The sequence below is a fragment of the Polypterus senegalus genome, chromosome 12 (assembly GCF_016835505.1).
Source record: "Polypterus senegalus isolate Bchr_013 chromosome 12, ASM1683550v1, whole genome shotgun sequence".
Classification (NCBI taxonomy): Eukaryota; Metazoa; Chordata; class Cladistia; order Polypteriformes; family Polypteridae; genus Polypterus; species Polypterus senegalus.
The window spans coordinates 93030411-93047058 of NC_053165.1; the positions used below are offsets into that span (position 1 = coordinate 93030411).

Here is a 16648-nt window from a genome sequence, read left to right on the forward strand (position 1 = left end):
CGTTGTCTATATAAAGATCTCTAAGCAAGTTAATTCCAAATTTTTTTCAGATATTAAAAACTGCATATGTTCGCGAGGGTTGAAAGAGGTGCCACAGACAAAAGCCTCTCCGTCTTAAAATGCTTTCTACATTGGTTCCATATTCTAAGTGATTTAAGCACAATTGGGTTATTAGTATATTGCCGATAACTTGTTTATTGGGCACAGAGCAGGAATATAAAGAAGTACTGCAGGATTTTTCTTCTATTGCGGACTAAGCCTGTGTATGTTCTTCTATTTGTGTCCAGGTTTTATAGCTGTATATTTGCTGCCCAGTAATAAAACTGGAAGTTAGGTAGAGCCATGTCGCCTTCTGCCTTTTGTCTTTGTAGAGTCGCACTTTGGATGTGAGGATGTTTTGAGTTCCAAATAAATGAGGTTATTGTTGAATCTAATTGCTTAAAAATGATTTATTGATGTATATTGGAATGTTTTGAAATAAAAAAAAGGAGCTTAGGAAGAATATTCATCTTAACAGTGTTAATTCTTCCAGCTAGTGAGATGAAGGGTTGACCATCTATGCAAGTCTTGTTTAATTTTTTCCATGCAGACGGCAAATTTTGTTGATAAAGAGCTTTATGTTTATTTGTGATGTTTACCCATAGGTATTTAAACTGTTCTGCAATGATAAAAGGTAGGGTATCTAATCTAATATTATATGCTTGAGAATTCACTGGAAAGAGTACACTTTTATTCAGATTAATTCTGAGACCAGAGATCTTTTGAAATTCTGTGAGTGCTGTTAAGACTGCAGGCACAGAATTTTCTGGGTCTGATATATACAGTACCATATCATCTGCATATAATGAGATTTTCTGTTCCAGTCCTTCTCTGATAATCCCCTTTATCTGATCAGTATTTCACAATGTATTGCCAGTGGTTCAATGGCAATTACAAACAGTAGCGGTGAGAAGGGACATCCTTGTCTAGTACCACATTCTAGTTTAAAGTAGTCTGAACAAATGTTGTTGATACAAACTGAAGCTTCTGGATTGGTATACAGTAATTTAATCCATGCACAAATGTTCGGGCCAAACCCAAATTTCTCCAATGTAGTAAAAGGTATTTCCATTCAATCATGTCAATGCTTTTCTGCATCCAATGATAATAATATTTCTGGGGTGTTTGATTTAGTTGGTGAGTATATTACATTAAACAGGCGTCGAAGATTTGAAGATAAGTGTCGGCCCCTAATAAATCCAGTTTGATCTTGTGATATTACGAGGGGAGCACTTTCTCCATCCTTCTAGCTATGATTTTAGAGAGTATTTTAACGTCATTATTCAGAAGTGAAATTGGTCTGTATGATGCACATTGTAATAAGTCCTTATTTTGTTTTGGAGAAACGGTGATTAGTGCTTGGTGAAAAATTTGAGGAAGAGTTTGGTTGTCTCTGGCTTCTGTAAATGTTGCTAATAGAAGGGGGGCTAGCTGAGCAGAGAATTTCTTATAAAACTCTTCAGGGTAGCCATCAGGGCCTGCTGCTTTCCCGCCTTGAAGTGACTTTATAGCATCTAGTAATTCTGATAACGCCAGAGGTTTATCAAGTTCCTCCACACTAAAAGTGTCTATTTGTGGTATCTGTAATGTATCCAGAAATGCATTAGATTGTGTATTATATTCTTTAAACTCAGTGGTATATAGGGATTTATAGTAGTCTCTGAAAGTGTGCATTATATTTTTGTGGTCGATGATTTTATCTCCGTTCTTGTTGGTGATTACTGAGATTGTGTTGCTCACTTCTTGCTTGTGAATTTGTTGAGCTAAAAGCTTATTAACTTTCTCTCCATGTTCATAATAATGATGTCTGGATTTATAAATTAGTTGTTCAGTTCCATTTGATTTTCTTTTTGGTTTTCTTCCCTCCTGATGGGGGGTTGAGGTCTCCATTTTGTTATTTCTTGACTTCTGTTTTCACCTCTGTGCATAGCAGAGAAAGACAACATTAGAGGAGCAGTGGAGAAGTCAGATATATTATAACGTCTATCAATCTATTTTAAAATGTGCTTATTGCATTTTGGTTCAAGGGTTTACAGTATGTCCTGGAATTATTAGGCACAAGAGAGGAACCAACAAAGGACAGGGCAATTAAATTACAGACAGAGCCATTTTAAAAAGACTAAGTAACCTAATATGTGGAGAGGAAAACTGGAGTACCTAAGGGAATATCCACATGGATATGTTAAGAATATGCAAACACTACATGGATTCTGAGAAATTGAGGGATTCAGACCCAGAATGCTGGTCTTGTGATGCATCAACACCATCCACTGTGCCATCATCATTTATATTAGATTAGACTATAAACACACAGCATAGAAAACACTATTACACATTGTTTTTTTTCCTCTCATTTAAAGTATCCAAACCTTAATTCAAAAAAATTAAAATGAACAATAAGTGCATATCTAATTTATTATTAAAGCTACTACTTGAACTTGAAATTTTCCCTTTCATTAAACACATTTGAAATGTTTGTGTACAATGTAGGGATGAAACATATGTCTTACCTTTGGTTACCACTGTGGTTTGTGAAACACTACCATGAAAAACAAAAAAGAAAAGATGAATGAGATTATTAACATTCAGTGGAAGGCTGCAGTGCTGGTGAGATTCTCACAAATGTACACTTAAATGCTTTACTGTAGTTAAAGATAGATAGATAGATAGATAGATAGATAGATAGATAGATAGATAGATAGATAGATAGATAGATAGATAGATAGATAGATAGATAGATATTTTTATTTTTAAAATGACCTTTATTATGAACATTAACAACATACACAGTCATAAGACAAACAATCCCAATATTCAAGATAAAACAAAAAGGTATATATCAGACAACCACCACTACTCCCCCTTCAGACTCCTCCTACTCTGCACATAAATAATATAATCAAAAAGTTAACAATTCATTATAATACAAAGACCACCACTACTCCCCCTTTACACTCCTCCTACTCCTCACATTAATAAGAAAATTAAAAAAAAATTGACATTTCATTATAACACAAAGGCCACCACTACTCAGATAGATAGATAGATAGATAGATAGATAGATAGATAGATAGATAGATAGATAGATAGATAGATAGATAGATAGATAGATAGATAGATAGATAGATAGATAGATAGATAGATAGATAGATATTTTTTATTTTTAAAATGACCTTTATTATGAACATTAACAACATACACAGTCATAAGACAAACAATCCCAATATTCAAGATAAAACAAAAAGGTATATATCAGACAACCACCACTACTCCCCCTTCAGACTCCTCCTACTCTGCACATAAATAATATAATCAAAAAGTTAACAATTCATTATAATACAAAGACCACCACTACTCCCCCTTTACACTCCTCCTACTCCTCACATTAATAAGAAAATTAAAAAAAAATTGACATTTCATTATAACACAAAGGCCACCACTACTCAGATAGATAGATAGATAGATAGATAGATAGATAGATAGATAGATAGAGAGATAGATAGATAGATAGATAAATATTAATGTTAGTATAGTAGGCAGGATAGATAGATAGATAGATAGATAGATAGATAGATAGATAGATAGATAGATAGATAGATAGATAGATAGATAGATAGATAGATAGATAGATAGATAGATAGATATTTAAAAATCCCATTAAGAACTCTACCTCCAAAGAATCTGTTCTTTAGTGGAAAATCAGGTTTATGTGCCGAGGCTACAAAAATAAACATTTTCTAAATGTGAACCCAAGCAAACTTGACATTTCAGACTAGCTTATGCACTGCACTGTGAATTTTGTGTATACACACTTGTTTGATTTTAACATATCACACTGTTCTCAGCTAAGTAAGAGGAATTCTCTGGGGAGGATAAATGACAAGCAGGTTGAGGCTTAGAAGAGCAGTGGGCTTGTGAGGTTACCTTCAGAATGCCACACTGTTACATAGACAGGTAGCCCTACATTATGATGACCAAGTGTTCCTTCCAAATTCAGTCCAATTTAAGCCAACATCAGCGCTGTCCCTTTTGTCTGACTTGATGATGAGATGAAGGAGCAGAAACATAGGTGGCTATTAAAGGTTATTGAAGAAGACTGGTGGGTTGGCTGTCTGATGAATGTTGTGGATTTTGTGAGCATTTGATGGCAGACTAATGATTATAGTGCCATTAGACATTGCATGTTTTTGTGTTTAAAGAGGGATTTCATGTAATGTGTACTGAGTGCCATGTGGGCATAAGTTGGAACTTTGCTTTCTTATTGAGTGGATCTTTTTGGGTAATGTCATCTTTTTGGTTAATGTCAGCATTGAGTGAAATTTAGCCACCTAAAAGGTGACATATGCTTTTTGGATATCTTTTGGATAAGTTTGGCTGAGTAATGTAATCCTCACATGGAAAATTAGCATTCCAGTGGGTGATGTGTGCTTGGTCAACATCAGATAAAAGTTAAGAAATTCCAACGGTGGTTGTGTTTTTGTAAATCAAATGGAAATTTAATCAGCTGAGGTTTTCTTTTTGACCGTCTCAGGGGTGTCCTGTAGTTTTAAGGACTGGAGAGATATTTAGCTAATTCAAGGTAGTCTGTATTAATTGGCATCTACAGGAGGGTAATGTGTGCCAAGTTGGCAGCAGGCCAACTGGATCTGAACAAATTCTTGTGTCATATAAATGTGGACGGGTGATGTGTGCTGTGTGTGGGCATTGGATGATAGTTTAGCCATTTTAGTCTGTCATGTGTTTTACGGGTACCAGGTGAAAATGTGGACACCTGAGGGGTCATAGTGTAGGAGTGAAGATTAACTGGAGGTGAAACCAAAAATGTCAAACAGAACAAGGAGACAACATGTCTATGCTTTAAAGATCTAATGATGAAAATGATTCCAAAAATCCAACTTATGACAAAAGATGGGCTAACCCTGTCACCTGGAACTTCTAAAATTAATAACAAAGTATAGAGACAACAGATTTTTAACAATATGTATATTACCTTTCTATAACCATATTCAGTGAACGATCAGTCTTTGAGTCCCCGGAACTGAATCAAAGAAAAGAATGTTAATTATATATATTTTTTCATTTTTTAATACAAAAGAGAGCAATAATGAGATGAGTGTCGTCAAATAATCTATATGCCTTCTATCCCTAATGTCTTATAGGAAAGGACTAGAGAGCAGAGGAGAGCAGGGGACAGAGGGAGGACAGCAACAGAAGAGAAGCTCACATGGCAGATGAAGCTCCACCAGCGCCCAGCTCCACTCCTTCCAGCAGCTGCTTGTACGTGGTGATCTCCTTCTCCAGTTTCTCTTTGACATTCAGAAGGTTCCTGTAGTCCTCAGACTGGGAGGTTATGCTGTTCCTGATGCTCATCAACTCCCCCTCCATGGTGGCTACCAAGGCAGCGATACGGTGAAGCTCCATCTGATAGTGGCCATTCACTGCTGCCAGGTTATCCTCTAAGGCACCTTTCTGGAGGGAAAATAAAGTAATAAATAAATGAAGCACTGTGTCCTGGAATGGGCCAGTGGCATATACAAGAATTGGAGGTGTTATGGGGTCCACTAAGACTTTGTATAATTTTTTGATCTGAATGCTGATAATCAGAACGTACTAATCTTATTAAATTGTTATTATTGCACATTTGGCTGACACTTTCATCCAAGGTAATGTATTCAAACGTTTCGCACTTTTTTCACATAGAAAGATTACATGACTTCCTCAGGGTCACAAAGTGAGGAATTGCACCTGCACCTTCTGGTTTAAAATCCACTGCCTTAGTTTGACCCGTATACCAAACTGGTGTAGTGCAAACTGTTCTATAAAAATGTATACCCTTCTACAGTAAATGAGGGGCTCCATCTCTTATAGTTGGAGAAGAACAGCTCCGTCATCATAGTGGTGTATCATAAAATAAGATCCTTAGCAGCAGTTACTCACAGAGACCAGCAAAGCATCCATTTCTGTCTGTAGGTTCTGGTTCTGATGGCGAAGCTCCGTCACTTCTATCTTTGATTTTTCACTGACATCTGTTTCCTGGATGGCTGCAGCTTGTTTGGTCTCCACCTAAGGGCAACATACAGAAAATGACTGAGTACGAGTGGTGATACTGAATGTACTTTACTGTGTGTGCCATTGTGTCTCAGTATTCTATTTCTACTTTATATGTATGTGACATTGTAACTTTCCCTGTATTTTTGTTATTGTAAAGGTACCTGTAATTGCTTGGGGTAGAACAAAGTGCAGGGACGATCACTAAATAAGAGAAAATCTAGACGTAAACCAAAATATCTAATGTCTAAACCCAGTGTGGGGAGAAGTTCTGAATATCTCCATGTCTCTAACCCATTTTAGCCAATTAAGAGTCACAAGAACTGGAGCTTATCCTGATAGCAGCATGTGCAAAGCAGAAACAGAATGGGATAGGATTACCTGTGGATCCGTGATCCTCAGAAGCCTCTTAATCTATCTATCTATCTATCTATCTATCTATCTATCTATCTATCTATCTATCTATCTATCTATCTATCTATCTATCTATCTATCTATCTATCTATCTATCTATCTATGTATCTAATTGAATTTTGTGGCAAGAGCATAAGCTCCTGCAAAGCAATATTGTCACCACTTGTCACTCTATTAACAGTTCAAATATTCTGATAATATGTATATATAGTTTTGAAAAATATCAGCAATATCTATCAAAATGGAGCAACCACCCCAGAATGTACACCTGGACTGTGAGGACTTGTCTGCCACTTACCTGCTTGTTGAACCACATCTCAAGCTCCTCCTTGTTACTACGAACGATGTCTTCATACTCTGCACGTAAGTCATCTAAAATCTGTTTCAGATCTGGGCTTTCAGTGGTGGTGACGTCCACACTCACGGTGCCGGACATCTCTTCTTTCAGGATACTCACACTCTAAAGAGAAGAGAAAAAGTGGGAAGCATTATGATGACATCTTGGAAAATTGTTTGTTATTTAAACTTAGCAATGTTTTCTCAATGCTGATATTAAACAAAAAGATCCACTCAATAAGAAAGCAAAGTTCCAACTTACGCCATCATCTAGTAGAATGAACATTAACTTTTGAATATTTATATGCCGTTGTTGATTTCCAGGGCGGCACAATGGTGCAGTGCATAGCGCTGCTGCCTCACAGTAAGGAGACCCAGATTCGCTTCCCGGGTCCCCCATGCGTGGAGTTTGCATCTTTTCCCCGTGTCTGCGTGGGTTTCCTCCGGGTGCTCTGCTTTCCTCCCAGTCCAAAGACATGAAGGTTAGGTGCATTGGCAATCCCAAACTGTCCCTAGTGTGTGCTTTGTGTGTGGGTGTGTGTGTGCCCTGCCCAGCGTTTGTTTCCTGCCTTGTGCCCTGTGTTGGCTGGGATTGGCTCCAGCAGAGCCCCTTGACCCTGTAGTAAGGATATAACGGGTTGGATAATGGATGGATGGATGTTGACGTCCATTCTTAAAAGGTTTGAATAATACCTTTGTATGTGTCAATCTCTCTTTGAAATGCCTTTCTCAAGGTTTCTTACATCTTTTTTCCCTACAATTGGTTTTTTTTGGGGAGTTTTTCCTTGCCTTTTTAGAGAGTCAAGGCTGGGGGACTATCAAAAGACAGGGCCTGTTAAAGCCTATTGCGGCACTTTTTGTGATTTTGGGCTATACAAAAATAAATTGTATTGTATGTATGTGTGTGTATATACACACAAGTACATACTGTACACAGACACATTTATAGTGACAAGTCCTGGGTTCAAATAAAAATTTAATACAATTTAAAATCCCATCCAAAGGCTTCTTCTCTCACAATCACAGTTAAACACAAGTCTCTTCTCGCTTGTTCCTTCCTGCAATCCTCCCAGGTGGGCTTCATCCGTCCTTCACTCCCAACCCCAACTGGATGAAGTGCAGCAGTTCCCTTTATAACTGGACCCAGGAGTATTTCTGGTGCTATCAAATTGCACCCAGGAAGCACTTCCAGGTCAGGATGAACCTCCTGCTGACAAGACAGCCCACTTCTCCAGCAGTACACAAGGACACCAAAAGGACTGCCCCCCAAAAGTAGAAATGCCATCCAGCCCTTAAAAATTGTTTTGACTGACACACTGGTCTGCCAATCCAGGCTCGTGTTTACAAACTAAATTGAACAAAAACCAAATTAAGCCATTGGTTTTCATTATTGAGTCACAGCCCAGTTATTGGCATCAAGTTGGAGCAAACCTTGAAATAGCAATGTAGTACATGTTAGGTTTTATCATAAAAACAATTCAAAATAAGTCGAGGAATGTTATGTTTGGACTATTTTATGCACTAGTGAGACTGCATCTGGAGTATCATGTGTAGTTCTGGCCGCCAGGCAACAAGATACCAAGTGCAGCCCATGAGCTAAGAACATGTCCTATGGTGACAGACTCAGTGAATTACACCTGTTTGGTCTCAAACTGAGTAAACTACGTAAGCACCTAATACAGGTCTTCAGAATTCAAATGGCATCAAAAGTATATATGGCACCTTAAAAAATTAAGGGAAAGTGCATTTCAGACTGAAATCTTCTTTACTTGAAGAGTTGTGGGAATCTGGAAGAAACTACTGAGTCATGGAATTGAAGCAGAAACCTTAACAGTCTTTAAGAAGTATCTGGATGACATATTGAGACAGCATAGTTATTAGCTAAATAAACAGGTTTGGTGGAATGAATGGTCTCATCTTGTTTGCCAAACTTCTTATGTTATTCGAGAGTCCAAAGAGAGTAACAGAGAGAAATGTAAGTGTAGAAAATAAGGTAGAAAATGAAGCCAGAAATGAGACAATACAGAAAAATATGTTGATACTGTTAATCATATGAAAACCAAGACGCTGCTTTTCTTAATAAAAAATTAATCAAGAAGAGATTACATTATGGATTTATAGTCTTATTTCCTAGGTTATGCATACCTCTCCATGTTGTTTCGTCATTTCTTCAATCTCTTTTTTCAGGGCTTCAACTTGCTGATTGTTGCTGGCCTGGTGGGAATCGTATTCTTGCTTCAGCTTCTTCAGATTGAGGATGTCAGCCTCCACTGTCTGGCGAAAGATGTACTCGATCTCATATCTGAGAAGAACAAAGTCGTATTGCCATTGGATTGCTTTTAAGAATGGCTGTGAGAAAATAAACTGAGCCATAAAGATTAATTTACAGATTCCATAAAAATATGCATTAAGATATGCAAATCAGAGTTGATCAACTTTCTGTATAGAAATTCTGCATGTTCATGGCTGAACAGTATGGTAGTGCAGTGGTCAGCACTGCTGCCTCACAGGTCTGCTCTCCATCTGTGTGGACTGTATGTGTGTGAAGGTTTTTCTCTTTTCACTCCAGTTTAACTCCCACATGGCACCGGCTACATAAACTGGCCCTGTGTGAGTGAGTTTTGTACAAGAATTGGTCATGCAGTGGACTGAAGCCCCTTCCTGATGCTGCAGGGATAGACTGTGGCCCCCTTTGACCCTAAATTCAATTAACTAAGTCTGACGGTGTTACAGTATTTTACACTATGGCATGAATTATTACAGATACAGCTAAAAAAAATATTAAATTTTACTTTCAGGAGAAAATTGCATCAAGTAAGTAAATGAACAATTTAAGAAGAATAAACCTCAAGGGTTCTTACTTTTTTCTGAAGTCATCAGCAGCCAGTTGAGCATTATCAATCTTCAGGGCCAGGCGAGAATTCTGAATGATGGCAGCAATTATCTGACAAGAGTGATAAAAAGAAAAAACAGTCAATGGCTACAGCAGATGAAGAAAATAATAAAAAACTGTAAAACTTTGGAATAAAAAACTCATTACCCCTAAAAATAGTCTGAAATAACAGTGCACTCCTAACATGACACATTTTTAAACTAAATGCTCCTTTAGGGTACTTTCAATGTTAGTCTTGAAAAACACACCAGCTGGAATTAGTTAACTCTTCATGTACAACATACTGCGCCACCATTAAAGACCAGGCACTCATTTACTGAACCTGTTTGGATTTTACAGGGTCCTAAAGTGCAAATCATATCCCACCAGCAGCAGGTGTCATATAGGCAGGTCAGGACCACAGCAGAGAACATTCCCACCCACACTGGGCCCGTCTGGAGTTGTTGATTAGCCTAACAAGGACACCATTGTGACCTACCAGGAGATGATAGACAATGACAAGGGGAGAAAATGAAAACTCCTGTGGTAGAAATTTAACATCTTATTAAAGAAAGAAATGTCCTCTAACAGAACAATTCAGTAATCAGGCAGGACAAAAGCTGTTCATTGTATCGTTTAATGACTCCTCAGCAAAATGCCTTGGAGGGAGCATTCTTCAAAAGCAGTCTGTTACAGTATGGTCAGAATGGTCAGAGAAACAAAAAATAGTTTTCATTTTATAAGCTATTGAATCTACATACAGTGTCAATCAATGCATACATTTTACTCTGGTTGGTTCAATGGTTTACACCCAAATGATTTATATAAGATAAAAGTCTGTTATATTATATTCTGGTTCTTCTTTGAGTTGCACCACCACCCTTGAAATTTCTGTGTATATAACAACTGCCCATTCTAATTTATAGGACATCTGCTTAGTCATCTCTTAGTTATCCTTCAGTTAATTTTGTATATTATATTAACCTTTCTTCTGGTACATTCTTTATTTACTTGACCATCTCAGTAATTTCCTAAACCAAATCTTATATTTCAGTGTACATTTTGTTGTTCACTTGAACTTTATTTGGTTTCCCACATTTATTAAGCTTTTTCATTTATACTATTTCTTTAAGATGAATTCTATGTTACTCTATAAGTATTCTTCCACATCAATAATACTGTGTGATAGAAAAGGAGTTCTCCTTCTGCTGCCCATTCATCACAACTCCAGTGTAATCTTATTAGGCACGACATCCATCCATTTTCCAACCCACTGTATCCTAACTACAGGGTCATGGGGGCTGCTGGAGCCAATCCCAGCAAACACAGGGTGCAAGGCAGGAACAAACCCCGGGCAGGGTGCCAGCCCACCGCAGGGAACGCGCACCAAGCACAATATAGAATGTCTTTGGACGGTGGGAGGAAACCCAGGTAGAGCATACAAACTCCATGCAGGGAGGACCTGGGAAGTGAACCCAGGTCTCCTAACTATGAGGCAGCAGCACTACCCACTGCGCCACCATGCCACCCCCAGGTATGAGATGATACGATTAATTCACAAACAATACGTTTTTCCGCTACAGGCTTAACTGGATAGATAGATAGATAGATAGATAGATAGATAGATAGATAGATAGATAGATAGATAGATAGATAGATAGAACAACAACAACATTTATTTCTATAGCACATTTTCATACAAACAGTAGCTCAAAGTGCTTTACATATTAAAGAATAGAAAAATGAAAGACACAATTATAAAACAAAATAAATCAACATTAATTAACATCGAATAAGAGTAAGGTTCAATGGCCAGGGGGGACAGAAAAAACAAAAAAACTCCAGACGGCTGGAGAAAAAATAAAATAGATAGATAGATAGATAGATAGATAGATAGATAGATAGATAGATAGATAGATAGATAGATAGATAGATAGATAGATAGATCATATTTTGGAGTAAAATTTCAAACAACAAAAATACCTTTTGAATAATAAAATAAATGAAATTGGTAGGGCGGCACGGTGGCGCAGTGGGTAGCGCTGCTGCCTCGCAGTTAGGAGACCTGGGTTTGCATGTTGCACTCTGGTTTCCTCCCACAGTCCAAAGACATGCTGGTTAGGTGGATTGGCGATTCTAAATTGGGCTTGGTGTGTGGGTGTGTTTGTGTGTGTCCTGCGGTGGGTTGGCACCCTGCCCAGGATTGGTTCCTGCCCTGTGTTGGCTAGGATTGGCTCCAGCCGACCCCCGTGACCCTGTATTCGGATTCAGCGGGTTAGAAAATGGATGGATGGATGAAATTGGTATAAAACCAATAAAATGTACTCAACGACATTGAATGTGAAATGAAACTTGGCTTTCTCCTCCTTCCGATTGCTTTTCCAAATCGATTGGCTGTTTCAGACTGTCCTGCTAGCCAAAAGGTGTCTGCCCTTTAAACTAAACACGTGCAATATAAATGTTACAGAATTTTAACAGAAATTGTGACTCACAGAGTAAACAGGTTCTAGAAATTAACACAATTTTACAAGTTGACATAATCAGTATTTATACAGTAGCGCTGCTGGGTCCGGACTTGATGAGGGTGGCTCTTCAGATCATTAAAATGCAATGCAGTGTGCATAGGCATGGACTAGATATGATGATATGATATGGTGAAATGGGACAAAAACAGTATAGGATACCACATATTATTATTATTATTATTATTATTATTATTATTATTATTATTATTATTGACATAGCATAGGAGACAGAGACGTGGCAAAGTAAAATTAAATAATCAACATGGCAAACACTACTGCAACAGTAGACTTTGAATACATTTCTAATGATTTTCGTCCAAGTAAGCATCTGTCAAATGGGCGTCTTTTAAAATCTGCATTAAAACTCCACAAATCTCACCCTCTGATGTTCCCCATTTTCAATGGCCTGATGACCACTTCATTCTTATAGAAACAGAACTACCAAAGTGCTTCTTCAGAGCAATGCCGCAGGAGAACCACTTTTGGTTCCCTAAAGAACTGCCCACATGAAGTTTTCAGAAAGATCAGTTCATTTATTTAGATTTGTAAACAGATTTATAAAATGTCCATGAGGAGATGCTAAAAGATTTGTCGGTTCCCGAGTTTTAAATGACTCTGCATATACAGTCACACAAGTGGTCTTTATCTGTAATTATCCTGCTAGTTATAGCCGACTACACATTAAAGATTTCTGTTTCATCCACATAACGAACCCTTTCAAAGCCCAAATAAACTAATTTTATATGCAAAGAACTCTCTTCAGAATAAAAAGGTTCTTTATCAAGCAATGGATATACGAGAAACTATTCGACCCAGTAATGTGCAATTACTGAACCAGCATTTTTTCTTGCATCGCTCTGGTATTTCTCACAATTTTACTGGTTTTATATAAAGAAGGCACTGGATGTTTATGCAATTTTTTTGAAACACACTTAACGTTTTTGTTTTATTATTTTGTAATGTTAAAAAAGTTAAATGACGATGCCCCCTAATACCAATGTGCTGCTTGACGGGATAACTTGTTGTCTCAGTCCACAAGCAGTTGAAGCCGACAGTTCGACAGTTCAACTGCAACAAGTGCAGAATGCAGCTGTTAGAATCTTAACTAGGAAAGAAAATCCAAGCACATCTCTTCAGTTTTGATGTCACTACATTGGTTACCTGTGTCATTTAGAACTGACTTTAAGATCCTGGTTATAGTTTATAAAACCTTATCTCGCTCCATCCTATATTTCAGAATGTCTTTCACCTTACACTCCAAATTGAAACCTTAGATCTTCAAATGAGTGTCTGCTTAGAATTCCAAGAGCTAAACTTAAAATGAGTGGTGAGGCGGGCGGCCTTCTGCTGTTCTGCACCTCAAATCTGGAATATCTTACTGATAGAAATTCACCCGCCTAATATGGTGGAGCACTTTAAAAACTGCTAAAAACTCATTGACCTTCTCATAGCTTCATTTTAGTTAATCCTGATACTCTGTATATGCATTAATTATCGTTATCATTCCTGGTGGCTTCATAATCCGTACCAACCCCTACTTTCTCTTCTGTTCTTTTTCCGATTTTCTGTGGTGACGATCTGCGCCACATCCACCTAATCAAAGCACCGTGATGTCCCTACATTGATGGATTAAAGGCCAGAGGTCCACATGACTGTCATCATCAAGTTCTTCCATGAGAACCCTGAATACCGTGAGGACTGATTGATGTAATTTATGTTGGGTAGAATACCTAGAGGGGGCTGGGTGGTCTCGTAGCCTGGGAACCCCTGCAGATTTTATTTTTTTTCTCCAGCCGTCTGGAGTTTTTAATATTTTTTCTGTCCTCCCTGGCCATCGACCTTACTTGTATTCTATGTTAATGTTAATTAGTATTGCCTAATTTTATTTTTTATATTTTGTCTTTTTTCTCTTTCTTCATCCTGTAAAGCACTTTGAGCTACATCATTTGTATGAAAATGTGCTATAGAAATATACAGTCCGTATATTGTAGCGAATATATTAACAGCTTATTTTATGGGTATTTGGAAAAGAATCTTATATGAGATCAACTATGTCACAAATGACACTGTCTAGCTTGGTGATTCTCTGTATTGAAAAAGAAGTGGACAATAAAATGTCCACTTCTCTGAGTGGAGCCCGTTCCTATGATAGCTCGGACAGGCTCCTGCACCCCCTTGACCTTGGTCAGCGATAAGCGGCTTTAGAAAATGACTGACTGACTTCTCCTGAGGTACCTACTTAATAATAATAATAATAATAATAATAATAATAATAATAATAATAATAATAATAATAAAATAAATCCATGCAGAACTCGTTTGAAATCACTTTGCACTAATGAACATTCAACTGTATAAATTAATAACCTACAAATATTTTACTCAGTATTTTAATCTCAAGTGGCTTCTCCATGATTCTGAAATAATGTAGTGTCATCCTCCTAAAATTAAGTATCTGAGGTAGAACAATGTATTTAAAAAAAACCCTCCATATTCAATTATATATATCTCAATTTGATTAAACTTCTTTCTTCTTTTCCTTAATATAATTTGCTAATTATTTTTCCCACGACCACCGATACACTATCTAGGACGGGTTCCTCACACCCTTCAATAAAGGCGCAGGTGGAGGTGTTCTTCTCCATCAAGTACTGTTATAATCTTGTTGGTCTGCCATTTCCAAGCAGAACGGGTGTTTGCCAATGAGCGCATGCGCGAGAGTGGCCTCATTTCTGGGCTGACATTGTCTGATGTCCTGTTCTCAAAACCCCTAGATCAGATTTTGAATTCTGCAGGAAACAGGTAAAAACTTGGTTGGATGTAGTGTATGTTTTACTTTGTTTTGACGTAAAGAATAAATGCAAACCGAACAGATTCAAGAATGTTATTGGCTGCTGGTGCGATCTTAAAGAAAATATACCGAATATTAAATAAAACTAGAAGAATGATCTGCTTTTACAGTATGTAGTTTCCAAAGACATTTAAAATATTTTGTTGAACATACTAAATTACATATCTTTCGGATCATACATTTAATCTTTATACAACCCTTATTGCATACTCGGCCAGTGATTATAAAATCACTGCTTACATCTGTTCTCCTGAGTTATTGTCATTAATGTCATGTAACGACTGTCAGTCTCGGTTCACCTGAGACCTCAGAAGGTCGCAGCAGCCTGCCGTGGCTCTGTCAGGTCTGTTTATAAATCTTGGCTTCAAACATTTCGTATATGTTACCTGGTCACGGAGAGGCTGCAGCTGCTTCTGGTACGAAGTGAAATCCCTGCTGATCACTTTGCTCGTGCGGAAATTCTTGAGCTTGTTCTCCAGGTCCTTGTTGGTTGCTTCAAGGGTGCGCACCTTATCGAGATAGGCAGCCAGTCTGTCGTTCAGGCTCTGCATCTGCTGCTTTTCATTTACCATAAACGGGGCAGCACTGCCGCTACCGCTTAACGCAAAACCAAGACCACTACCAGAAGCTGCACCATCAGAACCGTAAAGTCCACCATATCCCAAATGACCGCCAGCACTTAAACCACCACCAGTACTAAAAACTCCACCACCATAACCTCCACTACCAAAATCTCCACCAGCTCCCAAAGCACTGGCAACACCCTCATCAACACCACCTCCGAAACCAAAACCAGCACCAAGTGCACCCCTTCCAAAAACACCGGGAGAAGTTAAACCACCAACACCATATGATAACGACGCCACGGAACTTTGCACTCTTTCAGAGCCACCAGACATACGAGCACCACCGGAGGAAAATCTGGAGAATTGTCTTCTATTTTGTGCCATGTCTGAGATGAGGAATAGTTCAGTGCGGAAAGACTACCAGTACAAGTCGATCGGTCGGCAATCGGCAGTGTGAACTCTGTGGATGCCAAGGCGCTATATATACAAGTAACTGTCCCCGTTTGCTGCAAAGCGATTGGCTGTACAGCCACGCCCTCTTGTCGCGGGGCGCACCAGGAGGACGGAGTTGGACACCGAGAGAAAGGCGGCTTTGTAAACAACGAAGCGCTTCTTTGATATATCTTTGGAAACTGCCTTTTCTGCATACGAATTAAACATAACTTGCTTTTGAGAGGCAGGTATGACATGAACTCCTTTCAAGAAATGATTTACTGTGGACTGACATGTAACGTTAAAAAGCTTGTAAATAACACAGGATGCAGTGACGAAGTGGAGGTTGAGGATTACAAATACAAGTGCAGAACCGAAACAAGGACAGAAGACTATCGAGATGTAAACTGCTAAACGTTTACAGGCGTAGTTCAGTTGCATGAGTCGCAAGAAAAAAATGTCGTTGTGGTACCAGTAATGTTTTTTGTATATTTTTTATTCATGGTTGTTTAACAGTAATGCACACAGTGCCGATCCTGGTCGCGCAATTCGTTTGAGTTTTCAG

At 38.2% G+C, this 16648-nt stretch overlaps 1 protein-coding gene across 1 annotated transcript; it reads right to left on the reverse strand.

Moving 5' to 3' along the window:
- Positions 1-1825: 1825 nt before the first annotated feature.
- Positions 1826-16104, reverse strand: LOC120541370 (keratin, type I cytoskeletal 47 kDa-like). The gene is made up of 9 exons (XM_039772926.1): positions 15472-16104; positions 9699-9781; positions 8983-9139; positions 6800-6961; positions 5977-6102; positions 5264-5508; positions 5030-5077; positions 2550-2578; positions 1826-1959 (listed from the first exon to the last, which is right to left on the reverse strand). The coding sequence occupies exons 1-9, from the start codon at positions 16033-16035 to the stop codon at positions 1934-1936; spliced, it is 1440 nt and encodes a 479-aa protein (XP_039628860.1). The 5' UTR covers positions 16036-16104; the 3' UTR covers positions 1826-1933.
- Positions 16105-16648: the final 544 nt, after the last annotated feature.